The sequence below is a fragment of the Carcharodon carcharias genome, chromosome 34 (assembly GCF_017639515.1).
Source record: "Carcharodon carcharias isolate sCarCar2 chromosome 34, sCarCar2.pri, whole genome shotgun sequence".
Taxonomy (NCBI): Eukaryota; Metazoa; Chordata; class Chondrichthyes; order Lamniformes; family Lamnidae; genus Carcharodon; species Carcharodon carcharias.
In genome coordinates, this window is record NC_054500.1 from 8,049,657 (window position 1) to 8,065,418 (window position 15,762).

A 15,762-nucleotide genomic window follows, 5' to 3' on the forward strand; every position below is an offset into this window, starting at 1 on the left:
AGAACATTATCGAGGAGGTGATAAAGAATTGTTGGTGAAGTTTAGACCACTATTACATATAAAGTTCACATGGTGGAGGCGGGGGTGGAAGGTGGAAGATTTCTGACGCCTGAGAGTAGGGATGTTTCTAAAATACTGTGTGGCCCTAGCTGACTCTGCCAAAAGTATGATGAGCAATAGCTTACCTTGCCTGCATAAGTGAACAGAATTAAAAAATAACTGTATGTAACAAGTGGCGAGGTGTCACAGAGCTGCTGTTTAAGGTGTACTTATATCGTAGCTATCAATCTGTGACCACAGCCAGGAGACAACACTGCACGTGTGTCCTGGACAGCAAATCTTAAACGTACTGAAACTACAAATGGGATGATTACAAATAGCTTAAGTTTATAAAGTGTCCATGAGGCCTAAGAGATCCTGAACACTGTTGCACTCTGGTTTCATAGTGTACTAGAGTTATACCTACGAGGTGTCAAGTTCAAGTGGTTTAACAAGGGTTTCCCTATTAGTTCTTACATGACTACACTATGTGACCCGACTGAAGTTATACTGGCTATTTGCTCATCACTGTGAAGTGGAAAGTGATCAGTATAGGGCCAATTCTTTGGCTTTGCACTACTGGTGTGGAAACGTGTCCGTCTGCCATGCCACAACTTTCCATGCATTGAAATGAAAGGTGCATCGGTGATTACTGAATATGTATAACAGCATCCATTCAGAATATTAGCCCATATAAGTACATCCTTATACAACTCATACATAAGCAATACATAGCTGAGCTTTAAAAGAACTCCACTGTTTGACTGTAAGAGAGTGTGCTTTTGGCTGCACAGTTTTGACATGCAGCAAAGTTGTGTCTGTTTCAGCACTTACGGCGTATTGAGTACCAGCCGATCCCACTGCCCTTTAATATCATCATCTGCCGGTTGCTCTGTAATGTATGAACCATCAAATTCCAATTTCCTGGCAAGTTCTTTCTCCCGTTTAAAGATGACCAAAGGAACCTAGAGTTTCAGAAAATGAAATGAATTATATCTTAATTTAATGATTCAAGCTGAGTTTCAAATTAACCTTCGGCTGATTATGTCACCAAGTAGCAACAAGGTCCATAACTTCTGTCAAAAATAAGAGTGTGGATAATAGCACTCACTGTAATTTACACACAAAAGCCACAGCAACTTCAGGCGAGAGCAGATGCAAGATCAAATCTGGAAATCCAAAAGTTCCTGCCTGACATATGCCATGACGCCGTTAGCTTTGCGAAAATGACATCTGCTGTCTGCCTCACCATTGAAATGAAGTTACTGTACTTTCAAGCTCACCACAGAAAGTTAAATCTTGTCCATTTCTGTCTAAGAGCAGAATCGTTCCAGCTTTGCACTGAGTGTGGCAGCGGGCAGGTAAAACTATGTTATACCCGCAGGCTGCGATGGCGGGTTTTCACACCGTATCATCCCAATCCCGCCGCATTATTTATGCATTCCTGGGAAACACGCCGTTTTGATGGCTGGCCGGCTCTCATTCGCCCACCCGTCATCACCTCACCGCTTCATCACGCTGGGCGCCATATTTAAAGTCCAGCCGTGCGCACATATCTCAGTGTTTCCAGGTCATGACTGCTGCAAAGAACATGTCCATGAAAGGCAAGAAGGCTGCAGCCTCCAGGTTTATTGGCACATCACTGGAATGTCTTTTGGGTGCCGTGGATGCCTGCCATGATGTCCTCTACCGCTGCTCTGGCTGCAGGATGGACAACAGCATTACCAACCAGGCTTGGGCGGTGGTGCTCATCCATTTCGCCAGGTTGACCCACTCTTTTCATCACTCTCAACTTATACTCAAGCCCATCACACATCCACAGGAATCTTGCACCTCCAGGGACAACACCACTAATTCTCACACATTCTCACTTCTCCATCAGGCTCATATCCTCTGGAACTCACATTCTCATTCCCGTCCATGTCTCCGCTCACCACACAAACATTCCATGCAGTGCCTTGTGTCCTGCTCACACTCTCTCCATCTGTTTTCATGAAGGAGCAGTCTGCTCACAACAACAGGGCGAAGTCTCAGATCGGGGATGGAGTCGCCCACATTAGGCCCCTCACTCACTTTGAGGAGCGTGCCATCGCGCCAACTGATGAGGATGTGGGCCCCATCTGCAGCGATGGTGAGGTTGGAAACGAACACACACTTGAGGATTCTGTACCACATCATCCCTCCCTCAATGCAAATATGAGTGCTCTCTCTCCTTGTGACTGTGCTGCCATGCACTACTTTTTTCTGCTTCGGTTCATGGGGAGATCTGCCAAGGGACCAATACCCTCAGCCAACTAGTCCCTCAGCTCCACACATGTCCTCATCTGCCACCAAGAGGACTCCTCCTCCAGTGAAGAGGTGGAAATAAGCAGCCTGGAAGACTCATCACCGCAGAGGGGGCAGTTGGCCTAGGAGTGATCCTGGAGGGAAAAGTGCGTGTGTGGCAAGGCACTCTCAAACGCATGCGGATCCTTCACATTTCACACTCCTCTCAATGTCCCGAGCATTTTCAATGCTGCCTGCTGGGGATTGCTTACAGCTGTCCATCTGAGCTGACCTGCATCTCTGTCCATCCAATGATCACACCCCCAAGTAGCACCTGATCTCGCCCACCACGGCTTTAGTTTCACTTTCAATTTGGACAGCATGGTGCTATTTCGGTTTTACTTTCGCTCCCCTGTCCTTCACCCTCCAACGGTCACCTACTTCCTTTGCCCATCACAGTGGTTCAACACCATCCAGAACTAAGCAGCCCACTTGATTGGCACCCCATCCACAAACATTCACTCCCTCCATCACCGACTCACAGTGGCAGCAGTGTATACCATTTACAAGATGCACTGCAGCAACCCACAAAGGTAGGTCACAAAGGGGAGGTGAAAGGTGAAGCTTTCAGAAATGCATTTTTCTTGCTGTCCCATTATCAGCTTGCACTTGCAGCAACTTGTCACACAAAATTTTAAAATCCTAACCATGCAGCGGCTAAACCACCTAACTTTAGCATGATTACAGGAATTCAAAACTTGTCAACCACATTTTATTTCAAATGCTATGATACAATTCTTTAATTTAAAAGTACTCAAGACATGATGTTTAATAAAATCAGAAACCTATAAATGGTGGCCTTTAATTTACTGGAAACCTGTGCCATATAATGGTGCATATATGGTGTACAGCATTATTATGGTGCAGAAATTCGAGGAAATTATACAATGAGTGACTTATGCCATTACATAATGTTAACCAGCGCAGGTAAAATAGAGAAGACAGATGTGATGCAGCAATCAGCCTTGAGATTATTGCTAATTACTTACAACCCTCTATTTGTATAAAGATTTGTAGGGATGAATCTGGAATAACGCTCCAATGTAGTTTCATAGGGCATGGATGTATAAAATAGTGACACTATATGCACAGTGACTAAATCACAGGTCAGGGAAGGAGGCCATTCAGGCAGATTCAACTCTCCACCTGGAGTTATCATCCAGGTTTTTCATGTCTCCCTGTGCCCATACAAGTGAAGGGTACAAAGTCCTTTGGGATGCGCTCTGTTGCATTCTTGTCTTGGTGGGCCTACCCCTCCCCACCCTCCACAGTGCCCCTTTGCCCAATCTGTGAGCATCAGTTGCGCCAACACACAATACTTATAATAATGGAACACGAATGAAGGGCCAACATGTTCTGTGCCTTATGCATCATTTAACTGCTGAATGCAACGGTCATCTTTTAGGCTCAGAAATCCAGTATTTAATGCTGGGTGGCGAGGGTCTGTAATTTGTAAGCAATTCACAGACCCAAGAAAGGGGATACAATTTACCCATATAAATCCCTGGATTATAACACTGCTACGCTCAATCTCCTCATTTTTATTGGAAGTACGCTCCCTGCTCAAAATGATGGTTATCCTGAAGCTGAAAAACCATCAGGGGTCCATGGGACAAGATGGAAATCCTACTTTCTTCGAGATGTGCCCATATCTTTTTCTGTAAAAGAGATAATTTTATTTGGATCCCTAAATTTTGATGAATTTTTCACACTTTGACATCTAAAGAGGTACATAATATATAGAATCGTAGAATGGTACAGCACAGAAGATGACCAGTTGGTAGAGTGATCCAATTAATTCCACTTCCCTGCTCTTTCCCCACAGCCTTGTCATTTTTTCCCTCTCTGTTCCCTTTTGAATGTTGCTACTGAATCAGCTTCCAGTTAATCTTTCAGGCAGCACTTCCCAGATCATAACTCGATGTGTAAAAATGTCCTCCCTTTGTCCCATCATTTTAAAGCTACGTGTTCTGGTTACTGACCCTCTGTAAATACAACCAAAAATGTTATCCAATAGGAGCTGATTGTATTAGAGTCCTGAGAGGACTAAACTTTGAAATCTGAATATCTCTACTAAAACCCGAGCATGCCATTCTCCAAGTAGCCGCAAAGATACCAATATCACATTGAAGTATTTGACATGGCAAACTATCTTATGAGTCATGAGCATTACAAAACAGTCAAAAATCTGTCCAAATTGTAGTTGATTCATGAGTGTTGGTGCTGAAAAAAAATCCTCAGAAGATTGGCTTTATTTTTAAGTATTTGTCCTTACCTTTAGATAGTTGTATCCAATAATGCAGAGAAAGGAGAGGAGAGTATGAAGAATGGAGAGGGCTTTCAATGTTGGGGCCATATAACCTGTACTCTCTTCAAGGACAAAATAAACCAATGAATCTTCATCCTCCTCCTCTTCATCTCCATTGCCATTCCCAAAGCCAGCACTAACTATTTCATCTTCAAAGCCTGATTCCTCAAAGTCTTCCTCATCTTCAAGCTGCGACACCTGTCATACATTAAAAAAAAGTGATAACAATTTGACAACTAGCGGCACATGTCAAATTCTTATGATTTATTCAGCCAGGAAATGCTAATCAGCCAGCCAGATCTTTCATTGGCTGGTTTCCAACAGGCATCAATAGTGTAAAATGAGGCAATGATTAATTTAGTAAGAAGATTACAGGGAGAAAATATAAGTGTTAATATGTCAGTCATGCATTCTTGCAATGCAGCCTTTGTAAAGAAAGATAACACCTGTCATTTCTTCAGTGTCCCAATGTACATCCCTAGTCAGTGTAAATGCTTTTGAACAGCAAAATATTGTGGAAGCTGGAAATCTGATATAAATTTAGAAAATGCTGCAAATACTCAGTAAGACAGGAGGAGAGAGAAGTAGAATAAATGTTAAAACGGTTGATGACCTTTTGTCAGAACCCAATTCTGATTAAAGGTCATTGTCTTGAAACATTAGTTCTGTTTCCAGAGGAGCAGTCAGACCTGCTGAGTATTTCTGCCTTTTTCAGCTTTTATTTAAGTACTTTTGAAGCATAGTCGCTAACTGTATTGTAAGCAAATCTGTTTTGCTGGTTTCAGTTGCGAGAAATGTTGGCCAGAGCATTGGGAGAACTCCCCTGCTTTTGTACCATAGCGAGTTAGAGAGGAATAAGGCTTTAGGGTGAGGCACCTGAAGACACAGCTTCAATGGCGGGGTAATGGAAATTGGGTACGCACAAGATGTCAAAATTGGAAGAGCGCACATATCTCGTGGGTTGTATAACTGGAGGAAGTTAGAGATTGGGAAGGGTGGTGCCATGGAGGAAACAAAACATAAGGATGATCGTTTTAAGCTTGAGGTATTTCAGGACTGGGGCCCAATGTAGACCAGTAACACAGCGGTGACTGGCAAACAAGACTTGGTATGAATTAGGATATGGGCAGCAGAGTTTTGAATGAGGTGTAGATTAAGGAGGGTGGAAAATGGAGGGATGGCAAAGAGAGCACTCAAATAGTTGAGTCCAGAGATAACAAAGGCATAGATTAGGGTTTCAGCAGCCAATGAGCTGAGGCATGATGTAGATGGGCGATATTATGCAGATGTAAGCAGGCTGTCTTGGTGATGGACTGAATATGGGGTCGGAAGCTCAGTGTAAATGAGGGCACTAAGGTTGAAAACAGGTTAATTCAGCTTCAGATAGCAATGGAGTTGGGAGGGTTACTTGGATTTAATTCTACATCAGCAAAGTGGGCACAGGATTGAGTGTAAAATCCAGGTTGCGCCTAAGGAGGAAACCCCTGCTTTGATAGAGAAAACTTACCTTAAAAAAGAGGAGGATAAAGTTGATTGCAAATGCCACAAACAGAGCCAGGAAACGGAGATTGTAGAAATTCCTTGACAAGTAATTCTAAAGGAAAAAGGCATAGTGATGTCACTTATTTCATGTCATACAGTTGCACATGTATTGTATTCTGCATCTTGACTAAATTCATCACTGGTTTCTCATGCAGATGAACAGAAATGGGAGAACTCCATTGTATTCTGCATATTGTTGAACAAACCTGAATTCTGCAGCCAGGGCAACAAAGCTGGTACTGATAACATAATTTGAGTTGCTTGTGTCATGGGCCAGGATTTTCCGGCCTTTTCGCAGGTGGGACCTGCCATGGGTGAGATGGCGCCCCAGCCAGAAGTCCACTGACTAGCGGTGGGACCGGAAGTTCCCAGTGGTGGGCGGGTGTGGAAAATCCCGCCCATGGATTCATTTGGATTTGAACAATACATTTCTTGGCTATTGGGATTTTCAGTTTTGCTACTTGTTTGGGTTCCTTCTCTAATTTATGTTGTCCCAAAAATAACTTCCACAGCCCATGCTTCCTATGAGCCAAGGCACAATCTGATACATGAAATATATGGTGCAATCTGTGGAAAGGGTCTTAAACAGCACAAAGATTTGAAGGCACTGATATAGTTTTGTCATAGATGGGACATATACAGGATGATTTGGGTCAAGGTTGGAGAATTTCTGCGTGAAGGAGTAGCAAATAGGAACACTAGTCACTGTGGAGGAGAGCACAACTTCAACTAAACAGTTGAGTTTGTTGTCACAAGGGGACTCTGATGGCAGGTTTCATTTGGCAGAGGAAATTGATCTTAGTCAGTCCGAGATGTTCCTTACAAGCTGTGTCTGCAGCTCTCTGGTAATTGGCACAACTCTGTTATTGCTTCAATACAGCTTTTTCCAGCATTGGCTTTGGGACATAGTGAAGTAATTTGTGAATGAGGGGGTGCCAGTAGGCAGTGGCCACAGAGTGCATATGGTTCAACCTGATCTCTTTTACTTCAGTCTTGGGATATGGGAAAAGCCAGGAAGGCATCACTTATTCCCCAACCTTTGTTGTCCTGAGCATACTAGGAATCAACCAGTTAGGTTTTTATGACAACGCAGCAGATGTAATGGTAATTTTCCAGGAGTAAGTCCATAATTTATCAGATTTTGTTGAACTCAATTTCACAATCTACCACCCTTTAATAGTTGTTTGGTAGTACAGAACTTGGGTACTGCTGAAAATATAGACATTTTTTGTCAAAGTTTTTCATCTTGCTCATATCAGGACAATTCGCATAAAAAACCAATGTCAGGGGAAACAACATATTTATACTGTATTAGAAGAGAGTGCTGATTGGTTGGTAAATGGACTCTGATTAGTAGAGGTATTGCCATGGAGAATGTATCAGTTGATTGTGACTGACAGTTAACTGCCAAGCACTGTTTAAACCAGGCACCTCGACTTCGATTGATCAAGACATTGACCTGGGGAATGAACCAGTGAATGGCTGTCACTTGTTTTGTTCACCTGTGGATTAATGTATACTGGAAGCTACAAATATTAATACACACAGAGCCCTGTTCTTTGCAGACAGAAAGAACATGTACACACATTACACCTGTTTCAGCTAAAGAAAATAAATTTCTTGCAAATTGCCCTGAGTGCAAGACAAAAAGCTTCGACAAAACAGTCTCTTTTTTGAGCAATACCACCCTTTAAATTCAAATGTAGCAATTAGATAACAAATTGGGGAAAATGTTTATGAATAGAATACCCAAAATAGACTATTGTACATTATTCTTACTTCCGTTTTATAGTATTCAGTATTGGGAATTTCCTGAAATTTGTTTATGCAGATGCCTTTATATGGAAAACCTGCACAGTTTTAGCTTGCAAAGGCACCTATTTCTCAATTAATGGCTAATATTCAATTGTTAAACCGATCTTATCAGATTTCTGGTGACCAATTCTTGTACTTAAACATGAACTACTTTGAAGAAAATCAAAGATGGCGGAAGAATTTGCTATAAGTCAGGGTTTTGTATAAAATAATTAAATACTTTACAGATTCAGTTCTCTCAAAAAAAATGATCCTACCATTCAAAAACCTGTTCAGAAATTGTGTTAATACAAAAGCTATGAGGGGGAATGTTTGTCTTCCTCTGATTGATCCAGTTAACATTCATGTTTAACGCAGGGCTCCTAACAGATTCCTTTACAGCTTTTCGAAAATTGTTCATACTTACCAAGAGCTTAGTCTTGTAATTTTCAAACTCGTTCCAGAATTCCATTACTGCCTCTGGTTCCTCCTTTTTGCTCTCCTGTTTGGCTTTCTTCCTAGCCTTTCTTACTGGGGTAGCTTTCACTTCCTCTTTCTCTCCTTCTCCTTTTTCTCCCTTTTCTCCTTCTTCCTTCTCTCCTTCTACTTCCGCCTTTTCTCCTACTTCTTCCGGTTGCTCCAATACTTCTTTTTCTTTCATATCCTTCTCGGCCTTTTCACCATTCTCGGTGCTTTATAAGGCAGTATGAAGAAAAATCATTCAATGTCACACCGACGCTTAAGCTGCACAACAATGATCTAAATTACAATTACAGGATAGTGCTTAGGGCTAGAGGAAAAAACTCTACCCATCAAGTTAGTAACATTTTGTGACTTATCACATCATTATATAGAAGTATTAATGAATCAAACTTAGCAATTATGTAATTGCACAATATGTACAAGGAATTTAGTTTCCTCACAAATCAGTTTTGAAGTGCAAAATAATTCCTTATAAAATTTACTTCCTGTCAAATAATTGAAGGTTATTACTGCAACAAGTTTGTAGCAATTAATACAGTATTATAAAGACACATTTAATTACCTGAAGTATTTCCCTATAAGTGACTGATGTACATTCTTCATAATTGTAAAACAAAAAGGCTTTTATTTTCCCCTAATATGAGAAAGTGTCTAGATTTTGCATGAGACTAGGAAAAGTTAAACTGTGTGGGTCACAGTCTATCCAGGAGTATTCTTTAGTGCGGATAAAGTAGGCTTATCCACAGCTGATCACAGTCCTAGGGCTTTTCATTATTATTCAACATGCTAAATAGAAATCCGATTTACCTCATAAGCAGGGTTGCAAAGGCTCGATGAAAGGATATAGGACTCTTACACCTGGGAAGAAGGTATGGATAAGAGAAAAAGAGCCCACTGAACCACCCTACAGCCAAGTTGTTGAGGGCAAAATGGAGGAGATCCAAGGGCAGATTTTCCTCTTTGATGCATCTGGATAACGCTCAGGATCTGGGCAAAAGTGAGCTGGAAATGAGGGTTGAGACTTGCATGTCAAGCCTCCCCGCAGAACATTTGGTCCAAGATTTCTGATGCTTCCCCACATCCATGGACTTCCCAAAGAAAGCTGGTGGTGGGCCTTGTTCCAGAGTCCCCTGAAGACCAGATACTTGCTAAGGTTTCATGGGTAGCTTGAAGATGAAAGTCAAAAATTCACTTCAAATTGTTAAAATATCCTCCCTTGCCACAGCAATCTTTAGGCCTGGGTCTTCTCTTCAACTGCAGTCAGGAGCACAGCTGCAGCTCTCACAGCTTCACTTGCGATTGCCACTGCTCCTCGCTGCATGGTCATGCCATGGGTGTTCTGAGGTGATGAAGATGGCATGCATAATGAAAGGTAATTCACTGGTTGTGAAACACTTTAGGAAATACTGAGGATGTAATAAGCTGCTGTATAAATGGAAGCTATTTTTCTCTTTCCAATTACGCTTTTCTAAAAGCTATGAATACTTATCTCTCAAATGGTAACTTTGGCACAGCTATTTTGTCAGTAATCCGAGTTGGAGAGGCAGTAAGTACAGCTGCAAACAATTACATAGGAATAGGCCATTCAGCTCAAGAGGTCTTTTCTGGTATTTATACTGTACATTAACTTCCTCCCATCTTACTTCATCTCATCCTATCAGTATATATTTCTATTCCTTTCTGCCTCATGTACTTATCTAGCTTCCCTTAAATGTGTCTGTGCTATTCGCCTCTAGTATTTCTGCGGTAGCGAGTTCCACATTCTAATCACTCTTAGTTGCTCCTGAATTTGTTACTGAATTTATGAGTCACCTTCTTATATTTTTATGACTCCTAGTTTCGGACTCACACATCAAGGAAAACCTTCTCTACATTCTACCCCGTTGAACCTTCTTAGTTTTAAAGAATTCTATCAGGTCACTTCTCAGATGACTCATTTCTGCAGAAAGGAATTCCAGTCTGTTCAGTCTTTTCTGATGTAACCTCTCGGTTCTGGTATCATTGTTGCATATAGTTTTAATCTTCTTTTGCACTTCTATACCCTTATAATATGGAGATAATAGACTATCATTGGATAAAGACATAGGGGAATCACAACGTGCAATTACTCTATATCTGATGAAACCGATGAAGGCACCATGCAAACCACGGGTTGCCTGCTCGTCTGTGTGATTGTGACATGCAGCCCAGCACCAAATATGCTGCTGAGCAGCTGCAGGCTAAGCAGGGGCCCAGATTCAAATGAGGCTAGCACCAATTAAGGCTGGCCTGCAATTCAGAGTGCATTCTAAGACCATAAGACATAGGAACAGAAATTAGGCCATTCTGGCTGCAGCTGGAAGTGGCTAGGAAAGACTTTCAGAGCAAAGAAAAACTGGAGCAATGGAGCAACAGGCCAGAGGGAGGGCTCCTAGATTCTCAGATTTCCATGCTGGAAGACCTAGTGATTGAGGCAGAAAGGAGGAGATAGCTCAACTTGCTGGAGGGAGCCAGAAGGCCCTTCACACAAGCAAATAGAAAGGGAAAGCAGACAGCCTTAGAAGTGCAATGCCTGCAGCAAAGAGCCAGTAAAGGACTGGTACGGATGCAAGTCCTCACCCACTTGGGGGTAACAGTGTTCAGCATTACTGGCGTAGCTGTCACTGAGACCATGGAAATCAACGTGACTGGAAGCCATCCAATATTCCACCTTATGCATCTTCACCCTCATCTCATAACCTACTTTGATGTGCAAGTTGCAGATTGTGTAACCATGCATCTTTTGCTTTCTACCCTAACCCTTCCCTTGTTCATTTATGATTTCAGTTACCCAAGATCTGCCACCTGGACAGCCAATGATGCCTATGGATGAAAAGTACGGCTCTGAGAAAGAAGCATGGTCACGTGATTCGACACTCGCAGCCACTGGTGGACAGGAAACAGAGATGTTGGCAATGTCCAGCTCCGGTCTGGTACAACCTAGCGTACAATTTGAGGGCCATGGTGACCTTGATGGGCAGCTGGCAGCAACAAACTCAACATGCTCTGCAAATGCAGGGATCCAGTTAGAGGAGATGGAACTTCCTTGGTGAAAAAGGAAGTATTACAGGCAATGCTATTGGCTGAGGTGCAGAAAAGAAAAAAAATACTTGCATTTATATAGCACTTTTCATGGCCACCAGCCAAATGAAAGTGCTTTGCAGCCAATGAAGCACTGTTGTAATGTAGGAACACAGCAAACTCCCACAAACAGCAATGTGATAATGACCAGTTAACTTGTTTTTGTGATGTTGATTGAAGGATAAATATTGGCCAGGACACCACAGAGAACTCCCCTGCTCTTCTTCGAAATCGTACCTTGGGATCTTTTACATATACCTGAGCAGGCAGATGGGGTCTCATCTCTCATCTGAAAGCCGACACCTCCAACAATGTAGTGCTCCCTCAGTAATACAGTGGAGTGTTCAAGCTGTGGAGTGCGATTTGAACCCAGAATTTTGTGACCCTGAGTTGAGAGTGCTGCTCACTGAGCCATGGCTGACACAGAAGGTGGTGGAAGTGTTCTTTGAAGACTTAAGCTGAGCAAGGCCTACTGTAGAGAGACCTCCTCCTCCTTCCTCTGCATACAGCTTCTTTCCCGTGCTACCTCTGCTTCATCTCCTTATCATGCTCCATTCCAAGAGGAACTGCAACTATAGCCCCCATGAGCGGGAGCAAGTGTTGTGCTTACAGGCCTTTCAAATCCACAGCTAGCCTTCCAAAGGTTCAGCACCACTTCCTCTCTTTGCAAGAACTTCTGTCAATTCCTCCAACAACAGTACACAGTATGTGCACCAAACCTGCACCAGCAAAAGGAAGTCAAAAGCATCTTGCCTGAGAATTAAATAGGGGAAGGGCAGGTGGAGTGGGGGGTGGTGGCTGCAGAGCCCCTCAAGCAGTTGAAAACATTTTCAGTTGTGCATGTTAAGGAGAGGGCTTTAATAGGACTGGTGAGGTCCAAAATGGCAGGATCGGCACCAAATCATTGTTAGATGCTGACTAAAGTCACAATGTTCCCATTCTGCATGCTGTTAGCACAAGTACTGGATATCTGTATTAATGCCTAAAACATGATGGTCAACAAGGGCCAGAAGCCATCAGAAGTGTAACTCCTGCCATGTTTTTTTTATAAATCTCCTGGCTCCTGTAGTGCCAAAATCAGTGGTTCCATGGCGATGAATTTTGTGGCCGAGAACTGCATGTGGTCTGAACAGGGTTCTATAGAAGTTTAAATTAACTAATGGTTTTGGCAGGTAGGTGAGTGCATTGCTGAAATGGAGCCTAACTGCATGGCTGTGATAACCCAATTTAATTCCTATTGTAAATTAAATTATATGCTGTGTTTATCTTACATTTCCATTTGGCATTCTATTTACCAAAGCTATTTTTAAATGACCTGTAACGGGAGGGATTGTGGGGAAGGGGGAATGGTGGCAGTGGCGGGGCAGTGCAATGAAAGCAAATATTTTTAATTTGCTGATATGAAGTTGCATTTCCACATGCTCATCTGTGCAAAATTAAATATTAAAAAATAATATTTAAAGGACTTACTCTGCTTTCTCAGCTTCAGTCTTGAGTTGATCTTCTACCTTGGTTTCTAACTGAGCTTCAATCTGTTGCTATTAAAAGGTAAAAGCTCATTTTACAATTGATGCAGTAACATTTACTGTGGGACCAGGCATTGGAATTAAAACTCTTGACAGAGATCTAAACAATGGCCTCTGATAAAACTGTGGTTAGAGAATTGCAATATGAACACACCAAGACTTCATCTATGAACTGCAATTGAGAGACTATGGTGGGTATTGCAGTTTTCTTCGCTCATCCTCACCAGCTAGCAACTTAATTCTTTTTATTCAGTATCCTGGCATTTAGGATTTATTTTGACACAAGAGTCTAATAAGTTGGGAAGGAGAAAAGTAAAGTACAACCTTAATACTTCCAGCTTACGCTTTTTGCTGAGGTGTTTTTTTCTTCTTCAATGCCATGAGCATATTATCCAACTGTCAATTCAAGTTGGATAGGAAAGTGATTTGTAACAGGTATTCCAAGTATGTTGTTAAACATTTGTTATCTCTTGGGAGGAATTAAATCTGAGATCTGGCTATGATATTTTCTAAGCTGTAAAGAATTGCAAGGTGCTTACCCTCACTTTCCTGAAACTTGGTGGTGTTCCCTCAGGTGTTGGGGGTTCAGCTGGTGCGGATTCCACAATGTCACCAAGTCCCAGGCTGGACTCCGGTGAGCCTATCCTCACTTGGCCACTTTCTCTCTTTGCATCGGACTTCTCTGATGTTTCCTCTTCTTTAGCTTGATCTTCAAACTCTAATTGGACAGTCAATTCCTCAACCTCTGCCTTGCTAATGTCAGGAAGGTCAGCATGGACCTCATCCTGAGTAGGATCAGGCATACTAGCCAGGAGTTCAGTGACCGTCAGATGTTTGGCCCCTTCAACTAAGCCACCTCCAAACAAGGTATTCCATACTATCATGAAGAAACCACTGCAGATGTTATAGGTAAACTGCAAAATGCCAATAAACAAAGTCCAAAAGAAGGTCACTAGGGCCATCACAATCTCTTTAATTGTCATCTTCTTTATTTTTCTGTACTTTTTTCTGATATTTTTAAAGGTGAATATTTTAAAAAAGTCAACAATACTGCTAAGGAATGTTGCAAAGGCAGATGGTGCCTCAGCTGCAGAAGATATTTTCTCAGCCTCTATCCCCTCAACATTCTCCCCTTCCTCTTCATCATCTTCTGACTTTTCCCCCTCATCTGTTTCAGAGATCTTTGAAGCAATTTGCATTTCAAAGATGGTGTCCTCACAGAAGTTGACGAAGAGCTCCATCTTTTCAGACTCCCCGCCTTCATTCACCACATCAAAGATAAACTGTCGCTTAGACTCTTTGACTTGAGGCATTTCCCACTGAGTTTTATTAGCCTCACTAATCTCAAAGTAAATGCGCTCTATTTTCTTACTGGCACCCATGATTTCAATGCGGCCTAAGAAAGGCTGGAAATAAGTGAGGATACTGTCTGCTAATTCTAAGAAGTTTTGCAGCCTTGTGTCATGAGGCACATGTTCAGACAAGTTCGTGAGTAACACAGCTACGTTGAAACCAATGTCCTTGGCTGGCTCTTGGAACCGATTTGCAAATTCTTCATAGTTTATCATTTCATTCTCATCTGCTTCTGAGCATGATAGTAAGAACTGGATCTCAGAAGGTGTGTATTGTTTCTGGCTGTCCATTGCCTTATGGAAGTCCTTCTTTGAGATGAGCCCTCTGGGATCAGTCACATAATCTTTGAATGCATCAGAAGCCACAATGTCCTTCAGTTTTAGGAACATATCAAAAAACTTCAGGATCATTTCAACATTGCTAGATGACTCTACCAACATATCCACCATTTGTTTAGCGATGGTTCCATTCACAACATTTCCTGAAAATAGAAAATGAGAAAATACATCATAGTCTTGAAAAATTAAGTGCTTTTAGTTGCAGTTCAAGCCTGAGGAAAAAATTTATTGCACCTTCACCCCATTTTTTTTGGATGTGTACTTATTGTGTAGATCATCACAAATATAGTATAATGATGAAATCTTATGAATTAAGTAGCATTGTAAAACATCTTACATAAACAAGGGTACTATGCATACATTAATTTCACAATAGGTAACATTAATGGACTTTTAACTGAAATGAAGAAGCAGAAAATGAGAAAGTAGACAACTGGAAAAGGTGAAGGTGACAGTCTGGTATTGGTGATGATAGAAGTCGAAACATCAGGAAAGGACAGGCCAGGTTCACATTGTTTCGCTTTGTTCACTTAGGCAGGAAGAATAAAAAAAAGCAGAATATTCCTTAAACAGAGAATGGCTGCAGAATCCCGAGGTGCAGAAGGATCTAGGTGTTCTGGTGCATGCAGATACAGTATTGCAGGTACAGCAAGTAATTAAGAAGGCTAAAGGAATGCTAATCATTATTACGAGAGGAACTGAACATAAAAGTAATAATGTTCTGCTTCAGTTATACAGGGCACTGGTAAGACCGCATCTCGAATACTGTGCGCAGTTTTGGTCTCCTTATTAAAGGAGGGAGGTAAATGCGTTTGTGGCGGTTCAGAGGTTTACTAGATTGATACTTGGAATGAGCAGGTTGTTTTATGAGGAAAGATTAGACAGACTGGGCTTGTTTCCACTGGAATTTAGAAGAGTGAGGAGTGACTTGATTGAAGTATATAAGATCCTGAAT

The 15,762-nt window shown here is 41.8% G+C and overlaps 1 protein-coding gene across 1 annotated transcript in view; it reads right to left on the minus strand.

Moving 5' to 3' along the window:
* The window catches only part of LOC121272536 (ryanodine receptor 1-like), a 467,552-nt gene that overhangs the window by 26,870 nt on the left and 424,920 nt on the right, over positions 1 to 15,762 (minus strand). Inside the window, exons 87-92 of the mRNA XM_041179156.1 lie at positions 13,656 to 14,950; positions 13,061 to 13,128; positions 8,436 to 8,700; positions 6,180 to 6,266; positions 4,640 to 4,870; positions 874 to 1,004 (exon numbers count right to left, since the gene is read on the minus strand). Coding sequence (XP_041035090.1) covers positions 874 to 1,004; positions 4,640 to 4,870; positions 6,180 to 6,266; positions 8,436 to 8,700; positions 13,061 to 13,128; positions 13,656 to 14,950 — 2,077 coding nt within the window. The remainder of the gene's footprint in view (positions 1 to 873; positions 1,005 to 4,639; positions 4,871 to 6,179; positions 6,267 to 8,435; positions 8,701 to 13,060; positions 13,129 to 13,655; positions 14,951 to 15,762) is intronic.